This window comes from Stomoxys calcitrans, chromosome 2 (genome assembly GCF_963082655.1).
Source record: "Stomoxys calcitrans chromosome 2, idStoCalc2.1, whole genome shotgun sequence".
NCBI classification, from domain to species: Eukaryota; Metazoa; Arthropoda; class Insecta; order Diptera; family Muscidae; genus Stomoxys; species Stomoxys calcitrans.
The window spans coordinates 2235435-2256070 of record NC_081553.1 but is presented as its reverse complement, the minus strand read 5'-3'; the positions used below and the strand labels follow the sequence as shown (position 1 = coordinate 2256070).

Here is a 20636-nt window from a genome sequence, read left to right as displayed (position 1 = left end):
GCCAAATCGGTCCATGTTTTGATATAGCTGTCATATAAACTGATCTTGGGTCTTGACTTCTTGAGCCTCTAGAGAGCGCAATTCTTATTCGATTTGACTGAAATTTTGCACCATCAACACCAACAACTGTGCTAAGTATGGTTCAAGTCGGTTCATAACCTGATATAGCTGCCATATAAACTAATGATTTGTTTTGACTTCTTCAGCTTTTAGAGGGCGCGATTCTTATCCGATATGGGTGTAATTTTGCACGTGGTGTTTTGGTATCACTTCCAATAACTGTGCTAAATGTGATTCAAATTGGTTAATTATATAAACCGATCATGAATCTTGACCGATTTGGCAGAAATTTTGTACAACGGCTTCTCTCATGACTTTCAACATACGTGTCCAATATGGTCTGAATCGATCAATAGAATGGTACAGCGCCCACATAAACCGATCTCCCGATTTTGCTCCTTGAGCCCCAACAAGGCGCAATTCTTATCTGAATGGAATGAAATATTACACAATGGCTTTTACAATGTTCAGCATTGAATTCATTTATGGTCCGAATCGGACTATAACTTGATATAGCTCCAATAGCATAACAGTTCTCATTCATTATTCTTTGTTTGCCTAAAAAGAGATACTGCGTAAAGAACTCGACAAATGCGATCCATGGTGGAGGTGGTATATAAGATTCGGCCCGGCCGAACTAAGCACGCTATTACTTGTTTAATACTAAATTTTAACATTAATCTTCCAACGGGGAGAGGATACGGGCTTTTTGACCACGAGAACGAATAATATGTTTTTTTTATTGATTACAGAAAAAAATTGGTAGATATACAGGCTGAATGGGGATTAATGAAACAATTTATGAAATCATTGACCAGCCATAATAACCAATCAACATTTTTAGTTTCCCGTAGTTCTCGCAAGTTTACATTTGTAGTATATCTTAAAGTCGGTATATATGGCTGTTGCTTCTTTGACAAAAAAAAGGATTGGAATGAGTAGGAGGCATCCTTTGTTGAAGGACACATATCGAGGTAGCACAGAGTTTTTGTTTGGTATGAAATTTGCATGTCAAACGACTCTTGGTATGAAATTGCAATCACTCAATATATGATTGAGCGAGCGATGGGCGGTCTGATAATTCCGATGATGGAAATATTTATGTTATCACTAAAATATTTATTATGCGTCAGACGCCAATTACAGCGTTGATGATATCGAGTGCCGAGCTTCACAAACAACCAAATGGATGGTATTTTCAAAAGGTTACACAAAGAGAGTCCATTCACCTTGCTTTTGTGGCTTTAATAACTTGCATTAAAGTGAAATTTTGTTTTTGGTCAATGTATGCCATACAGTATAGAGCTTACTAATGTCGTCCTCAAAGGGTCTTAAATGTCTTTTTGAAAGAGGGAGAGAGAGGGGATAAAAAGAGAGAATAGTAGAGAGCAGTCCATTATGATACAGCAGTAGGGACTGTCTTAAGTCTATGCTAAACTGAGCAAGCTACCAACGGGAATGCAGCAGTGAAGATCATCACTAAGAACTTTTCTGACGACTTTCGACATTTAGCAGAATAACTTTATCATATAAAGATTCGCTTTGAACCAAACCAGCTGAATCAAAATTTTCAACGCATATCCCGAAAACTCTGTCTGGGTGTAAAATAATCCATCTGAACATGGTTTTGTGGAAACAGTCCAAAGAAGGACTGTTCACCGGATAGTGTAGTCTTTTATATAGTTGGTACTGCTAGACTTTGGCTTTTTTTACTGGTTTTATAACAATTCTAAAATGCCATTATATCACAGGTTACCCTATAATGGCCTCTAGCCATTATAAGGTGAAAAATTTAATTTCCATTACTATAAAAATTTAAAACATTACCATTTTGTAATGAAGATAAAGTTTTGGAAAAAGTTTTCTACTAACTTAAAACATTGGCCAACAATCCCAAGCGTTTTCTTCTTCTTTAATTTCTTATATTTAAGTATGATGGCACGGAATAGCCTATAACACCATCGTGCAACAAAATTTTATTATTTTCCTTAAATTTTCGTTGGTAATGGTCCCAATCTGCTTGTTCCTAGAAATCTTGCAAAGGGACAAATGTAAATGAAGTGGAATGGGATGTTTCCTATTGGACTTGTCTTTGCTGTGAGAATGATTTCATCTGTTTTTATCAAATCGCTGAAATGTGTTGATGCATGCGACGAAAATAAAACCTAATGGCTTTCTTCGCGTGTAAGATGTAGGATGAGACTGAACTTGTTTTTGTTATACTAAATATTTTGGTCTTGTAGCGAACAATCCTGTGTTTCTCTGTAATTATGATATTTTAATAACTGGTTGGCGAAATGTCACTTGCTGCTATTATTAGCAGCAAACTTGAGAATATAATGAAAAGAAAAATAGAGTGCTCCAAATAGCTGAGTGACATTTGCTTATATTAATTCTCAAACCAAACTCAAACCATAGCCAAGCGTTATTGCCCGCATCAATTAAATGGCATATAATTTCCCATCTATGGCCGCTCTTTAGCTCTGAATTTATTTCACCTAATTGACTCCCATCCACGTATTGGTTCACCATGAAGGAGGCATTCAACCTATGCTGGGCGTAATCCAAACTGGTTCAAAGTCCTCAAAGAATGAATAGAAATACCGAAGACAGTCTGTGTCGACAGACAGTGTTAAAGGCATTTTAACCGACTTCATTCATTCAAAATTTATTAACGGTGTCATTTGTGAAAATAAAATTCTTTACATTATTAAAGATTAGATTATGCTGCTTATTTGGTGTATGCTGCATGTTGTAAACAGAGCAAAGACATATGTGCCGTATAATGAATATTTACTTATAAATATCACTCATACGCTCAAAGGTTGATGAGGACAATTAGATGGCATGATACGCACATTTCAAATAATGAATGTGAATGAACTGACTGAAATAGCTTCAGTCAGTTCATTCACGTCATTCCGATTATTTTGCACGGTTAGTATTTTGAATTAGTATATATCTTCTTGATCGTCTTGACATTGTCAGTCGATCGTGCCCCTGTCCGTTCGTCACACAGTGGGATGGGAAACAAATAAGTGGAAATAAGTATACCACTTTGGAACGGATAGAGATATCTTTTACATGCTTATAGCTGTGGTATTATCTAGTTGATATGCAAAATTTCAGGGCCCTAGAAATTCCAGGGGCCCATTGGTGGGCCTTCAAAGTTGGTCACCTCGGCCGTACAAAATTTTGTTCGGGCTGTCAAAAGCGCATTTTCAGTCCGATTTTCAAAAAATGCTTAAAAAAACCTAGAGGCCACCGTAGCGCAGAGGTTAGCATGTCCGCCTATGACGCTGAACGCCTGAGTCCGAATCCTGGCGAGACCATCAGAAAAAATTTTCAGCGGTAGTTTTCCCCTCCTAATGCCGGCAACATTTGTGAGGTATTTGGCCATGTAAAACTTCTCTCCAAAGAGGTGTCATACTGCGGCACGCCGTTCGGACTCGGCTATAAAAAAGAGGACCTTTATCATTGAGCTTAAACTAGAATCGGACTGCACTCACTGATATGTGAGAAGTTTGCTCCTGTTCCTTAGTAGAATATTCTTGGGCAAAATTTGCATTTTTTTGCTTATTTTATAGTGTCCAAGAAATTTGACTAACAATTTTTTTTTTTGAAATTTTCCCAGAGGTTTTTTTCTTATTTTGTTGCTTGTGAAAGCATTTCTGAACCGATTTCAAATTTGTAACTGATTTCGAGCCACCAGAGGTCTTTATATTGATCCAATTTGGTAAACGAGTTACATTTATGCTTTCGGATACCCGTACTAATACGACCCGAATAAGTCCACAGATAAATATAGCTGTCATAAGAGCACATATTATAACTCTTCTTTTTGATTGCATAAATGTCTCAATTTGTATCCAATTTGGTAGAAATTTTGTATTTAATGTACATTTCTTCCAATATCCATACCTAATACGGCTCGGATGAGTCAATAATCTGATGGGTCTGATGCCATATGATTATATATTACGGCTTAATGGATTTTAATGAAATTGGCAGCAATGAAAGACATTTTTCCAGAAAAGCGACGAATATATATGAAAATTGATTTTCCTCAAAGAAACGCCATGAAAATTAGAAATTAATTTTCCGTCGTTTAGTTAACGAATTTCCATTCGTTAGCGAAAACAGTTGATTTAAGCGATGTCGATTATCGTTAAAAGTGGCTACTGAATACCAAATGCGTTAACTTTTCTGTTATCACTTTTTAACCAAACGATTTTCGTTAAAACACTTTACTGAATTCCCCTACTGGTGTGATGTGCATGGCCCTACTTGGCATGTGGTCATTTCCATTTTTGTTACTGTGGTTTGTATATGTGTCCTGTGATCCTGCACAACAAGACAAACAATTTCTAACTACAGGTCATATGCAGTAGGTGGGTTTGATAAAGGCGAGTTTGTGGTACATATAACGGTCAAACGGCTGAATGGATTTTATGAAATGGCCAGCATTGGAGATGCGCAGTATATATATGAACATTAATTTTCAGAAAAGATGATTCATGAAAATGAAGAATTAATTTTCACTAAAAGAAGAGAAATTGTTGTTGCTTTTTACTTAAGCATCCGTTATTTGTTTGAATGCAAAGCCATAGGTTGGCATGTAAGAGAGAAAGAGTAAGATAAAAGAGGTCACTATTGGGATGCGGGTGTGTGGTGTGTGTAATGCGTGTGTTCTTTGGCATGAAGGTCAGTCAGTAGCTTAAGCTGCGGCTATGAACAATGACGTTTACGGTTTAATATGTTGGCAACGGTTAAACACAACTTTGGCAACGCACTTACTTAAACACTGAAGTAATCCTTAAAAGGAGGCAAAGTAATTAATTGTGTGCCCTCACTATGCATTTAATGAATGAAATAGTTGGCGGAGAATTAAAACAAGCAAAGGAAAGAGTGTGCAGTATTTTTGCCTATATTATGTAATGGGTCCCATATGTTTTCAGGTCCCATCGGGTGTCTTCTGAAACTCACTTGTGAATGTTTTTGTTTCACATTTCAGTCGGAAAATCATAAGACTTTGCAGAAACGGTAATTCATTTTCCACGCTATCACAGGACTGCTAATTTTGGCAGCGTGAAAGTGAAAAGTTTTCGAAAAGTAAAAGTGAGGTGAACCACAGAGCATAACCGATTATCTTTTTGCATACTTTTATGTTCGTTTAGGATTAGATTTATTGCAATATTCAGATAGTTTCAAATGATCATGTGATGAAAATCGTGCACTCTATATTTCAATATCAGAATGGAGTTGTGTGAGGAATTGCCCTGCCTCTGAACTCGAATGAAAGGTAGAACGAATCTGACATGGAAGTATGACATCAAGTGGTTGGGGGTCATCCTTTTTCCACCTATCATGACAATGAGGCTAGAGTACGAACCTTACTTTGAAATATGGATTCAACTTTCAGAGAGTTTTACCCCAAAAGCCACTATCGGACGTGTAGCCTTACTATGACAACATGGGGCTCAAATTCAAGGTATTTGAGAATAGAATAGGAATTTGACATCGAAATTTTTGGCAAACAATCTCAAGGGCCTCCAAATCAGCTGCAATCGACCCATTCTACTACAAATATATCTTAAAATTGGGTTCCATAGCATGTTTAAAATTAAAATCACCATCTGACTTTCGTAAAGAAGAAATCCAACTTATCATGACACCTTTTCACTCATGACACCATGGCACTGGGAGGCACATAATCAAAACAAGCTAAAGAAATTTTCGACATCCTTAGGAAAATATAACTAACCTATACCTACCTAAAGAGAGAAGGCAAGTGCTTATAATTGTGTGTATACACCGTTAAGGTAAATGCTCTTTAAAGAAGGGTCTATTAAGGCGATATCATCAAATCGGTAAAAATAAAACTCCGCAACACTATTTAGCCTGCAATTTAGTGGTCTACATATGTGTGCGGGCTCGTTTGTTGGCATGTGTGTGATTTTCAGTCAACGAGGAGAATTCGTATTAAATCACCTTTAAATTCACCCACTGACCCACTAAAAATTTTGCTAGGTTTCATGCTCTGCTCCGTAGTACTCAACTCTGACTTCCCCATTCATTGCCTGGTGTCTCTTAACCACCTTCAACTCTCTTTGCTCCAACAGACACAGACACAGAACAGCCATAGACACAGCAAACGGCAAAGGCAAAAATTCAACAACGGCAACAACAGCGGCTACAGCAATAAAGTTTACGCCAGCCTTGCGCCTAAGTTGGCTGAGAAACTGAAATTAGGTCAGTTTTGTGTCGATGATCCTCTACAATACAGTATTGCTGTTGTTGTTGGCGGGTTGCCTACTGGATGGGATGGGTGTTTGTGTGTGTGTGCAGCACATTGAAGTGTATTCGAAGAGCATACAAGTGGGCACACTCAAACAAACCCATGCATGCATTTCCGAGCATGACTTTACAGAGTATGCGGTGAGGCAGGCCCAAGAGCAGTACTCATGCCATAAGAGTAGAAAACTTAGGAACTTGTGAATGGATGAATGAATGAGCCATGGCGAGTGTGTATGTACAGGTACATACATATGACCGTAGTGAGGTATGCTATGTGTACGTGCCTCTGCAGTTACGTTTAGAGATGTGTATGTGTGTGCGTGATTGGCTTTAGGGGTAAACATTTCAGCATTTATTTTTCTTTTCGTCCGAGACGAGCGAGAGTTAGAGGGAGGGTGTTTGTCGAATATCGAAGGAAAAGTCACATGAGCTGCTATCAACAGTGAACGCTTCAATAGTTGGAGGCCTTACTTGGCACAATCACAGTCTTATATATGTGATTTGGCTTGTCTGTGTTTGTGTGTGTGTGTGGGCCATTCTGTGAAAACACCCTTTATGCTACCACATATCACGCCTCTCTCTTTCCCACTCGCATCCTCCCTCGCAATTTCTCTACACTTGGAATATTTATGTGCTTAATGCAATGTTCGTGTGATGAGGGGTGGGTGGGAAGTAGGGTGGATGGTCTAGAATGCCAACAAAATGAAATAGGAAAGAAAACAATTTCTGGGTCTCCTGGGCAAAAAATTTAATTGTCAATGGCGAGCCTATACAGCACTTAACCCAAATAAAATGGCATGGGGTCAGTTGGGTAGAGGCAGGTCAATTTCATGAAAATCTTAAAGCATAACAAACCATTAAAGACCTCGAATCACTTTTTGCGCAAACCATGCTCTCAGAATGAGTCAACAACCCAAAGTTTTGGACAAACACATTTATGGAATGTTGTCTTATTCGGCTTCGAATAAAAGACGGCCATAAAAACTAATTAGTTTTTATGCCTTGCTTCTTGTTTACACTATGATGCGGCCACAAATACCGCGAAAAGGTGTTTGCTTTCATGGAATAACTCTGAAAACAAATCTACTAAGGCGAAAAAAACAAAAAAATTAGAGCGTAAACGTTGAGGAGAACATTACAAAACATTAAATGATTGAAATATTGTCAAAAAGTTTTGGTCATTGTGAATTTCTTCATCGGAATGTTTATAGTTAAAATTTTATCTGTTGTCTGTCTTTTTTTCGGTCTTAAAATCTTATTGAGATTCCATTGCAGGATATTGTCCGGCTTTAGACCACTGTTTAATGATTTGTATTCAAACCATAACCTCCACTTCGTCATTCTGTTTGAAGCACCTCGGACATGACATGACATTGTAAGACGATCGAGCCAAGTCCTTCCGTCCTGCAGGGCTTCGGTATCACAGAATCATGCCAGTTTTCGAACAAGTACACCTAGCTGCTCCAAATTTTGCAGACATATTTTTCAATGGTGTAGGTCAGTTGGGTTTGTAAATTGGTCAAATCGGTCCGTGTTCAGATATAGCTTTCATACAAACCGATCTCGCAATTATACTTCTTGAGCCTCTAGAGGGCGCAATTCTTATCTGATCTAAAGCAAAGACTTGTTTTGATCCCCAGTGTCTATACCAAGGCCGAATCGGTCTATAACCTGATATAGCTTCTATATAAACCAATCTATCGGTATGACCTACGGAACACTTAAAGAAAGCAAATAACATAAATAGACCAGGAAAATTTCTTGCTATGACGTCAGATTATCGTGTTTTAAGTTTCTGTCTTAAGGAAAAGCCATGCAATGTAGTTGACAAATGCGATCCATCGTGGAGGGCAGTAAGATTTGGTCTGTTCAATTCGTGGCAACGGTCGAACCAATAAAGATGTACTCTAGAAACTTTACCGTGATACTTTTTATTGATGTATTGATCACAAATTGGCAATATCGGCTCAGATTTGGATGATGCTCCCATATTAAATCTTCCTTCGATTGGATTTCTTGAGTCTACTGACTTGATTGAAATTTGGCAGGGAGGGTTTTGCTATAACTTACTACATTCGTGATAAGTATGGTCGAAATCGGTGTGATCGATCTCCTGATTAGTCTACTACGGCGCCTTGAAACTTAAATTTTTGTCCGATTTGATACGTAAAGTACGCAAATGCTCTGGAACTGAGTTTATTTTCGAGTTTGGGAAAAACAACTTGTTATTCAAAACAAGTTGTTTTAAAAACATGTATGTGGCGAAGACCACGCGCTTATAAAAGGGAGAAGCAACGTGTATTCGAGACAATCAGTGAAGGAGTCAGAAGCCGTGCAGACGTGGTGAGTAGAGTGTTCTAAGAGTACCTTATTGTCTCAAACATATGAGGATGTGCCCATTCTTCGTCCCAGTGCCTAGTGTAAGCAGTCCTCTTGCCTCTTCGCTTTGTGATCGTACATAAAGGGGTGTGCCTCCTTGCCACAGCGGCCGAAACCCCACTTTTATCCACGGGGAGCCCTCTCTCGCCTCCTCGTGCCGTCACCTAGTGAACCCGAATAGTGCCGTGTACTAGAGTGTGCCTCCTAGCCTCTAACCCGCGCATAGTGTCGTATATTACGGTGTGCCTCTCTTGCCACCCCGCCCAAACCCAGGAGTGTACTCTCTTGCCTCCCCGTGCCGTTGCCCTGTGAACCCGAACAGCGCCCAATGTTAAGGTGTACCTAAGTGTCATCTATCGGCTGTCGAACTCCAGTGCCCAACCGTGTAATAGGGTGTGCCCACTCGCAAACCGGCCCACCGAGCTCCTCAGCGACCGTGCTCCCGAAACACACCCCTAACGCTCTAGCTTAATGGCTCCATCAAGCCATCAAAATATACAGAACTAAATTCAAAAGCATTTCTGAGACGAACCTTGCCCCCTGTGAGCTGAACCCCAGCACCCAGAGGTAACTTGTCGTTACAACTCATAAGAGACAATGGCTATAAACGAGTACGAAAAAAAAATATCTTAACCGTTCAATAAAGTTTTGATTTTATTGCTACGTTATTCGTATTTAGAATGATTTTATGTGTTGCAATTTCTATGAAAAAAAACAAGTCGTTTGTAATACGTGCTCTTGATTATTATTGCCATCCTTATACCGAGCAAGGTCCACGAAAAAATCCAATTAGCTTCTTATCGGGATATGGATATAGCAGATGGTTGTAACTAAATATGATAATAAATAAGAATTGTTCATGGATGTGCTATATCGGTCTGTACAGCCTTCTTAACCCATAAAATACGAAATTTTTATGCGATTCGGCTCAAATTTTATCCTGCCATATAGACCGATCTCCCAAATTAAAGATCTTTGGTTCAAAAAAGGTTTATTGAAGTTCCATAGAGGGGTCAGACCATATTTGGGTCGGATAGTATAGACTGAGATCCCGATTTAAGTTGTTGAACCCTCAAGGGTGTATTTGCCGATATTAGAGAAATTCGGCGCAGTTAATTGGACCCCTCAACATATTTGTCTGATCTCTCTACCATGAGAGCGGACTGTTATTTGATAGAACTGTATATAGACCGATTTCCTTACTAAACTTATTGGGTTCATAAAAACTAATTTATGTTAATCGGATTTTGGCAAAACCTAAATATCAGTGGCGGTCTTTATCAAAATTGAAAAATTAGAAAATATTTTACACGATTTGAATCAAAAATTTGGTGCTTGATAGCGCAGGTATTTTTTTAACAATATTTTTGTATTATCGGTTTATATTTAAATAAAATGCAAATTTACCCATTGTGGTTCCATTAAGAAATAAGAGGGGGACTTTTTTTTTGTAAGTTTTATCTCAATAATAGGGTACCTCCTTTTTATACCCCACACCACCACTGTGGTACAGGGTATTCTAGATTTGTGCATTTGTTTGCAACGCTAAGAAGGAGACGAGGTTGACCCATTGATAAGTATACCGATGGACTCAGAATCATTTTCCGATTCGATTTAGCCATGTCCGTCTGTCCGCCTGTGAGTCCATGTATTCTTGTAATCAAAGTGCAGGTCGTATTAGATGTCCGGTTGTCACGAAATCTTGCACATGTCACTTTTTTGACCCCAGGACAAACGCTATTGATTTTGAAAAAAAAATCGGTTCAGATTTAGATATAGCCCCCATATATATCTTTCATCCGACATGTCTTTTTAAGGCTGTAGAAGCTACAGTTTTCGACCGATCTTTACAAAATTCGGCATTGGATATTTTATTTGAGGTCTAAATATGTGTGCAAAATTTCATAAAAATCGGTTCGGATTTAGACATAGCTCCCATATATATCTTTCATCCGATTTGGCTTTTTAAGGCTGTAGAAGCCACAATTTTCGCCCGATCTTTACAAAATTTAGCATGGGGTGTTTTATTTAACATCCTCATATGTATGCAAAATTTCAGATTAAGATATAGCTCCCATATATATCGTTCATCCGATATGGCCTTTTAAGGCAAGGCTGTAGAATCCAAAATTTTCTTCCGATTTTGCATGAGACGTTTAAATTGACGTTCCAATACATGCCCAAAATTGCATTAAAATCGGTCCTAATTTAGATATACAGGGTGGCTGATGAATATTGCTACAATGATGAATATTGCTACATTTTTTTTTCGGTGTATGGAATACATTTTTCTTTTATTCATGTTAAATTAAATTATTAAATTAATTATTAAATTATTATTAATTAAATTAATTAATTAATTAATTAAATTAATTATTAAATTATTATTATTAAATAGAAAAAAAGTTATTACATTTTTTTTTGGTAGCGGCTTTCATCAGCCACCCTGTAGCTCCAATGTATATTTTTCATCCGGTATGGCAGTAAAATCCACAATTTTGGTCACATCTCTACAATATAGGGCGTGAGATGCTCTATTTCATGTCCCAGTATGTGTCAATAAAATTGCAGTAGTATATGTATTGCACATTTCTAGCGTGATCCATACGATGCGACAGTGTTGATTTTTATGTCCCCTTGCCCAATACAAGTGTTAAGGCATAAAAAAAAACAAAGCAAATTAAAAAAAAATATATACACACAAAAATAGCTGGGAGTCACGTATTCATTAATACCATTGCACTCTAATTGGTCAGAAATAGTGGAATGTGTGTGCAACTATTATTGGCAAATGCCAATGGCGTGTCTATTTTCCATTTTCTGCCCTTATCAGTACAAATCGAATTGGCGAGCACCCATTTAATTAAAATATTAGGACAAATAATTAACAACAAACATAGCGAGAGCAGAGTTTAAAACAAGATTGCATTGCATTGCCTTGCCCAGCAATACTTGTGCTTTCTGGCCTGAACTCATTAATGAGATACCCAAAAAATGCGTCATTCCAAAGGCAACAACCGCAAATATCAATCAAGTTATCCAAGTGTATTGCAACAATTAAGCGATTATATGCTGGTCTTCTGGCTGCGTATGTTGGATGGTATTGTTTGACGAACAAAACAAAGAACAATAACGTTCTGATTAGTAAACAATAATAATGCCAAAACTCAATTATCTAAGCTTTTGTGATATGATCCTCACTAATGTGGTGCTGCTCACCCGCTTACACATTCAAACGCACGCAAGGATAATCTTGGCTACCCATTGTCCCCTTCTTAATGGGCGACATAAAAAGTTTTCCTCCAAAATCTTCAATGAGTGCAAAAGTTCCAATAGCTTCGATTGAACTTAAAAAAAAAAAAAAAAACATTAGCCATACCTAAGGACATACTAACAATTTTTATATGTGAATGTTTCTTGGTCAGCAAACAGACACACACACTCACACAGAGTCACTACTAAATGTACTCACACGCGTTTATCTCGTAAATACTCCCTCGGAGAGGATTTGGAGCAAGGGATATTATTTTTACTTGTTAACTCCACTCCTGATTTATATTCGAATTCTATTGTCCGATGCGAGGGGAGCTCCCAAACACATACACACACACTCACAGTAATTGTTTTTGGACAGTTTCACTTCGTGTGTCACTATGGATGTGTGTCTTCTTTTTGGGGAATAGAGTCTAGCGTTGCGATTTCTTATGGCGACCAATGCTGGACCATTTGCTCAAAGCGAACCAAACGTCACGTGTTGGACATTTCATTAATACCAAACAAATTGTTATGGTCCTTGTCTGAAATTGGGGGTGATTGTGGCAAGGGGACTGTCAAAAAACACCACGGGAGCTTTATAGAGTCAGTGCACATTTATTCCAAACGTGTGGAATTGAATTTTTATAGAGCTCACAAGGCCCCACATTGGATTTGGAATCTCACAAACTACTACAAAAGCAGACAGGGATCAATCATGGCCAAACAGATTGACAGGCAAATATGCGACAGACATTCATAAGGGCATAAGTACAAATTTTTCTTGGCACGTAAGTCAATGAAATGTCACACTTGAATTGAAAATATCACAAAATTCCAATGAAGTCAAATTCCCCATTTCTAAGAGTTAAGCGAAAATAATTCCCTGAACTTTGTCTGGATGTAATGTGGAAAACTGTGCGTTGCTCAACAGCAGATACACTACCCATATCGGAACATCATCTTGATGGTGAAGTTGTGGGGAGTATCGTTGTGTTCCCCACATCCCTATCACTGATAGTAGGCACACATACACTTTTGGCAAATTTAAGCTGATTAATCGTTCTTCGTAGATGGTGTTGTTGTTTCATATCGGCCTTGTTTTTGTGTCTGATGTCAAAAGTGTTACTTGGGCTTGGTTCTCCTTGGATCTTTGGCTTTTAAATTAAATTTGGCCCCATACTTGAAACACCACATGCGGTTGGGTGTTGCTTGTCTGCATCGCTCGGATAGGAAGGAGGGCACCGTAACTTCTATCGTCTGTGTCTATTCCGACGCACTTCAATCTTTTTTGATGCTGATAATGAACGAGAAGATATGTGCCAACATTCTTTGAAAAGGCAGAACAAATACTATGCAACTGGGAGTTAGGAGCACAAAACAATGCTTAAACTGATAAAATGTTCATTTGTGGTATGAATACGTCTCACACGGATTTGGTATAAAATAAGTTTTTTTTTATGAACCTAAAACCTTGTCTCTTTATATTTTAATCAAAACAATCCCCAGGTCGAAAATTATGTACTAATATCAAATTAAAACCTTAGAGGGAAATGAAAGTGTTTGATCCAATTTGGGTAACAGTTGAGACCTTAAGTTGTTCAAGAGTTTAATTTGTGTGACCAGATCCCATATTATCGATATGGCCCATCGGCAGTCCTCAAGCACTGGATATACAAAGTAAGCACTGGATATACAAGCGTCATTGCAAATTTGTCCATGAACATTCCATTATGGAACAGGGGAGAACTTCTCACCTTCTCAACGGCGTGCCCCAGTGGGACACTTCTTTGGGATGAAGTTTTTAAATGGGTGCCACACCTCGGAGGTCAGCGTAGCGCAGAGGATATCATGTCTACCTATGACGCAGAACGCCTGGTTTTGAATCCTGGCCAGGACATGAGAACAAATTTTCAGCGGTGGTTTTCTTCTCCTAAAGCTGGCGACTTTTGTGAGCAAATTTGCCATTTGAAAAAAATGGTATGGCATCCATTTAAAAACTTCTCCCCGAACAGGTGTCGCACTGTACCACGCCATTGGGACTAGGCTATAAAAAGAGGCCCCATATCATTGAGCTTTAACTTGAATCGGACAGAACTCTTTGATATATGATAAGTTTGTCCCTGTTCCTAAATTGAATTTTCATGGGCAAATTTGCATATGCCATACCAAATGGTACAGTGCCTCATAATTCGCGCCTCAATATTAAATGGGGTCAAATTGCGATTTAGAATTTGGAGAGTATTTTCATGTTCATTATCACCCCAAATATTTTGTTGTAACACTATCTACTTGGGCGGTAAATGTAGACAACAATTTGGGGTGTAATTTTATAAGTGATTTTAACCAAAATCGCGTATCACGCGATTTTTTTTACTATTATTTAAAAAAACGCCGCAGTCGAAAAATCTTTCAAAAGTGGTGCGATTTTTTAAAAATATTTTTAAATTGTTTTGAAAAAATTAAAATAGACGAAAATTATTTTCAAAAAGCGCTCGATTTTTTAAAATAGTTCAAATGAGCCACACATCATTGAGGAGTACAGGAATGGAGCAGGGCTTACAAATACACATGGAAGTTTGAACCAAACTTACACCAGGAATAAAACAGCAAGGGGTTTTGTCCTTGCTGTTTTATTTGAATTTATTGTGAGTTTCGTCTGTGCTGGATTGTTTATAACTGGGTAAACCAAGTTGATGTCAAGAATAGCTTCGCCCTATGGACACTTATGCGAAATTCAACACCAATTATCTTTTATTTGTTCGGTACAGATTCAAAAAAGCAGCACAAGTTTTTATGAAGCTTGCAGCGAATGTTACTATGAATCTTGAAGGGGCAAGAGGCCAGGTGAAGGGTGAGGGTCCGCTTCCCCTCACTCTAATTCAAGGAATTCAGAGGTATAGTAAGAATACGACATTAAAATACCACAGAGCAGACCGTCTACAGCAAGACTTATATACAAAAGTCAAACCGTTGAGCTTTGTTTGTTCGATTGTTCCTTATGAATTCAACCAAGCCTGAACCAATTTTGAGTAAATGTTCAGAAAATGTTGACTTTGGGTCTAGGGTACTTCATATTTGAATACCTCATGGAGGGAAAGTGAGTGGACCCTCCATCTACCCAAATTTGCAAAAACGCTATATTCCTAAAACGGAAAAGTTTGTCCAACCTAATACAAATTGGGTCCTCAAATAAAAGGTTTTTACATGTTGACTACGCGTCTGGTATAAATATTTGGCACCAAGAGTCTTGGGGCATTCCACTCCCAAGGAACCTCCCAACGGAATATCTGGCTGATTGGGACAATGTGGGACTCAAGTTAGGTCTTTGAGTGTGGTGTACAAATTTGATAATATCGGTGTTTTATTAAATACTATATAGTGCAGTGCATTGAAATTTTTATGAAAACTACATCTATTCGGGACAATGAAGTTCTGGATAATTTACTAGTTTCAGGCTTATGCGAACATCTGTCGTCGGGATTGCTATAATATGTTTTTCACAAACAAGTCTGGGCACCCGCAGAAATCCTCTATTGTGAATGGCATAATAACTAAAACCTATTATTTATAACGCATGTTTACAAATTTTATTCAAACATTTTAGAATTATTTTCACCTTTTTCTTCATATGTTTCTACTAAAAGACATCCAACTATCACAAAGAAAGAAAGAAAGCAGTTGGGCAAGTGTGTTTCTTTGTGATAGTTCGATTTCTTCATTTGGTAGAAACATATTAAGTGGAGTAATTTTCTTTCTTGCTGCGCTACAGATGGAAATACCTATTTGACAAATTCTGCTGACGAGTTTGGGTGGTTGCAAACGAAATCGCGATATTGGAAACCGGTCAAATGCTATTACAAAGCAAAAAACGCATTTTTCTGCCTAACTTCAAAAAACGTTTCTTTTTTTGTGTTCTATTTATAATTACTCTATGGTCTGCAGCCGGACAATATCCGATTGTATGAATTATTTCAAGACCAAATAAATTTAGTGCAAAACATGTTATTTATTTATGTGAAAAATATCGACAAATAAGTGGTTTATTGCGTTAATAGGCCCTATAATTGGATTTTTGAGCTTGTCACAAATCTAAATTTCAAAATTTGTAATTAATGATTTTTTGGTTTGTTCGGCCTGAGGTCATGAATATAATTGTTAAAAAACTGATGTTATTGTTTTTGACAATTGTTTTATTATTGAAAAATACAATATTTCGAAAAACACCGGTTTTCTTCCTCAGGGAATTTCGCTGAAGTTTTTATACATTTATACATTAATATATCAAACTGATAAACTTTAGGGAGGACACAGACCACTGTGCACAGTTTTATAGGAGAAAGTCCTTTGAAATTGTTAAGAATAATGTAATTATTGAAAAAGAAAATGAATTATTTTTCGTTTGGTATATTAATGTATAAATGTATAAAAATTTCAGTGAAATTCCCTGAGGAAGAAAACCGGTGGTTTTCGAAATATTGGATTTTTCAATAACAAAACAATTGTCAAAAACAATAACATCAGTTTTTGAACAAAAAAGTATTGAAAAATAAAGGTCAACCATCACAACACAGCAATGTTAATTAATAATACAAAGTCCAATTTCAGCAAATTTTCTAATTGAATGTATAAATTTCTTAATTGAACATAGTTTTCATTTTTTTTTTGTGTAGCCAAGTGCACCTTGCACGTGACATTTAGCTTGAAAGGGTTTTTAAATTGTTTTTATTTCCATTCCAAATAGAGACAAAAACAAAAGGCCATTGGCCTATGCTGAACGAAATTATAATAACAAAATTAAATAAGTTTGTGACCAAAATAAATATAAGCGCAAATACAATAAAAACATTATTCTATAAAATTTTATTTCTTTCATTTTTTTAAAGAAGTATAGCTCTAGTGATATTTTCTAAATTTTTGATGCCGAAATATACTCTTGTCAAAACAAATTTTCGTACAGCATTTATGTGCGAATTTCGAAAACTCTGAATAATCTCGTACCCAGAAACTAAATATCAAATATTTCGTTTAGATCTTCATAACATCGGCAAATGTCATCTCTGTGATGCAAAGTATGGGGGACCTTCCTTAAAAACTTTAATCCAACAACAAAGAAGAACATATTGATCTGCTTTGGTTACAAAATGCCAAAACTCTTTGGGTATATGCATAGCACCAGGAATGTGTGAAAAGTAAATCAGTGTTATTGACAATCCAAAACTTATCTCTGACAAAATGGTACTTTAGTTAATTGGAATTTGTCATCGGTTAGTCCTAAATGAGATGCAAGAAGAATGTTACCACATAAAATAGGAGACGACAACATCAACAATAGAACTGTAATAATAAGTTATGATACGTCAACAGTTAGACATGCCTAACATATGTATTTGTGTTGTGGGTTTGGGTATTGGTATGTGCGTGTGTGAGAGTGTGTGTGTTATGTTCGATACTTACGTACGAATATGTTGCTCATCAATGTTGCCGGCAAACAAAAGACAATAACCAAAATATCAGCGATGGCGAGATTAACGATGAAGTAGTTGGTCACCGTGCGCATATTCCTCATTCGCAGGACAACGGCAATGACAAAGCTATTGCCCACCAAGCCGACCAGAAACACAATCACATAAGCAATGCAATAGACAATGGTCATGGTCAACGAATGGCGATAGAGGAAATCAAAGTCGGATGCCTCCAATTCCCAGTAGGCCGAATCATTGTTGGCGCTTCTCATTGTCGACATGGAGGAAATGGCGGTGGTCTCATACACATCACCCTGATAGCGGGAGGCGGCCGAAGTGACAGTGGCGGTGGCAGTGGTCATAACAGAGCCCAGCAATGTGTCCATAACTAGGCCTCCGTTGGCATCAGCGGTGGCGGTGACGGTGGCAGCAGTAGCTGCCGTTGTGAACATTGGCAATGATGTGGTATCAGATGATAAGAAAGTTGCAGGATTTAATGATGCGCCATCATAAACCACTTGCACGACCGTAGAGTTGACATCATGGCCGTTGGCAATGTGAGGGCTGCTGCTGCGTGAGCCAGCAGAGAGGGTGTTCAAGTCGAAGAGTTGATGGGAAAAGTTTTCTATAAAACTGCTAGAATCGTTTGATGCCTTGGTGAAATTGAAATCCAGTAGAGCTTCCGCCGAGTAATCCATAGTTTTAAACTGCTGTGCCGTTGTGTTGATGCCAGTTATCCTTATGGTTGGTTGGCTAGTTGACGAGGACGATGGCAACGGCGACGAGGGGGAGGAAATGGTTGTGGCGCCCGCGGAAGCGGACGAAGAGGACTTTGAGGACACAAGTAATGTATCATGGTAATCGCTGAATGTTGAGGGTGATGCTTTCTCCTCGCCTTGCTGAGGTTTCCTTCTAAGGCGATGCGATGCGACCATTTCCCTCTCCCACTCTGTGCCCTTCAGCTGAAGAAAAACGAGGTGGCTTTGCTTCGGTTCTTTTGCGTTTTTCAATTGGCTTTCAAATAAAGAACTCCTCTAAATCATTTGTCTAAGTTTTATGTCAAAATCACTGGGAGCTGCTGCCTATTAAAAAAACATTATTCGGATCATCCATGCGAAGTGCGGGGAAAAAGGAGGCATTGGTTCGTGGTTGTGGTGATGGCGCTGGCGCTGGTGGTCTTGGTTTTTGTGGAAATAATCATAACCTAATTTTTTGGAACATACTCTCCTTGTCGTTGTTCATTCACATGCACACGCAAACAAACCAAAACAATCCATTAATCTTTATGGCTGCCAATATTCTCGCTCATGTGAGAGTGTATGCGTATGGGAAAGTGGGGAGAGTGCCTGCCTCACTCTGCCCCCAGAATTAACATAATTTTGTGATTTGCAAGCAAATTTACTAGTCATTCACAAAACATACACCGACCGACTATTGCAGTGTGTGTGTGTGTGTGTGCTTGCGTAGTGAAAGATGGTCCTGCCGCTGGCTAGGGAGGTCATACAGTCGAAATCCTCTTGAATTGGCTACGAGTTTCGTTTTTCCTTTATTTTTTTTAACTAAATGTTAAATGAAATATTAATAAAATGCTAGACGTAAAATAGAATCACGCATCTAAGAGGTAAAACGTATATATTTGTGAAAAAGACCATCATAAAAGGTTTGTGGTTTAGGACAGCGGCACCATCATAGATGCTTGTGATGGTTATAGTTTTCCTTTGTCCTGCCAATCTTTAATTGAAGTGGACGTAGGGACCTTTGTTTGACACCCAGTTCTCCCAGTTAACCACAGACCAAAGGACAATCTGTCGCTAAACGGGGTATTCCATTTTGCAGTTTGCATAGAAGACAAAGAAAAATGGCTATTCCGCTCGAGAAAGAAATGGTCAGAAGACAAAAAAAAAAGGGATTTCAAAACAAACCTTTCTATTGTTGTTGCTACAGCGGTGGAATGTGGGCAAATAGAGAGATATCTATTTGAAAAATACCCATTTCGGTTGGCAAATATTTTCAAAAACAATGTTTATGTCTTTCATTTCAGTTTTACTAATGCATGGAGGATGCGAATCGCAGCAACAACTATGGGATTAAACAAAAAAAAAGCATTTCCAGAATGAGTCCAAGTACAGATAATGAATGTGTCCAATTAATAAGTTTATAATCTTGTCTTCGATCCCACAACCAAAGTGGCAACAACAAATTAAAAAAATGTCCATTTGCCTACAGACATTAGCTTTAAATAACAAACATCAAATTAGCTTGACAACACCACTATAGGTTTTCCACCAACCTCATGTTAGCTAACTTTCCCACGTTCAATGCTCCATGATAAGAAACTTATTTTTTAAAGCCAAGCACAACGAGTATCACCACTTTTGCCACCATGCACAGAGGGAGAAACCATTAATCTAGCGAGAAAAAAATATATTTGTGATTTCCTTGTGTGGCTAAGCTTGGTTTTGATTTTTATTGTTCTCGATTGTCTATTTGGATGTTTTCCAAAAGAAAAGTTCCAGTTTAATTCAAAAACAAATACGGACGTGCTAAAGTCGGGCGAAACTAACTTTTGATACCCACACACATTGGGTATATGGACTAAGTCTTCAAAACTAAAATTTGCTTAAATTTTATATCTAGAATTCCGATCGAAATCTGTAGATATTGTAGGGGCCGTAAAGTAAATCGTTGTGCAAGTTATTGAGAAGATCGATTGATAAATGCATTACCAAAACGAAAGTTGCATATATATGGGAGCCAGGGACGTAGCCAGGATTTTATTTTGGAGGGGGGCACTTCGGTGTATGATTTGTTAAAAAAATCACTTAGTCAGCCAATATTTATTTCTCAGTAGGATCTACATGTTAAATTTCAGAGCCCTACTTCAATCTTTTTTTTCAAATTTTTTCTATCTACTCCCTTTATTTCGTAACAACAATCATTTAAGACTAATTTCCAAGTTCTAGCTCTACCCTATGCAAAGTTCACCTATTTCGTGCTTTTTTTGGTACTTTTTGCAAAAACTCTTTTGCCATCCCAATTTGATTGCCATAGTGTACCTTAATTCCAAAATTCTAAGCTTTAGCTCAATTAACAAACAAGGTACAAAAAAGTACCAATTGCGATTCTAAACGTGCCATTTTTCCCACTTCCGGTACTACTATGGGAAATTTTTGTCACCAAATC

General features: G+C 37.8%; 1 protein-coding gene and 1 long non-coding RNA gene across 6 annotated transcripts in view; one reads left to right on the top strand and one right to left on the bottom strand.

Moving 5' to 3' along the window:
• The window catches only part of LOC106083508 (neuropeptide SIFamide receptor), a 70511-nt gene that overhangs the window by 44448 nt on the left and 5427 nt on the right, over positions 1–20636 (bottom strand). For 4 of the 5 annotated variants that reach the window (XM_013246589.2, XM_013246586.2, XM_013246588.2 and 1 more), the window contains exon 2: positions 17446–18535. In XM_013246589.2, the coding sequence (XP_013102043.1) occupies positions 17446–18388 (943 nt within the window). In that variant the 5' untranslated portion in view covers positions 18389–18535. Of the gene's footprint in view, positions 1–17445; positions 18841–20636 lie in introns of those variants that run through there. The other variant, XM_013246587.2, reaches the window with a different exon arrangement.
• LOC106083510 (uncharacterized) lies at positions 12797–13460 on the top strand. Its single transcript, XR_001220671.1, has 2 exons — positions 12797–13008; positions 13062–13460. It is a non-coding gene; the product is annotated as an uncharacterized LOC106083510 (long non-coding RNA).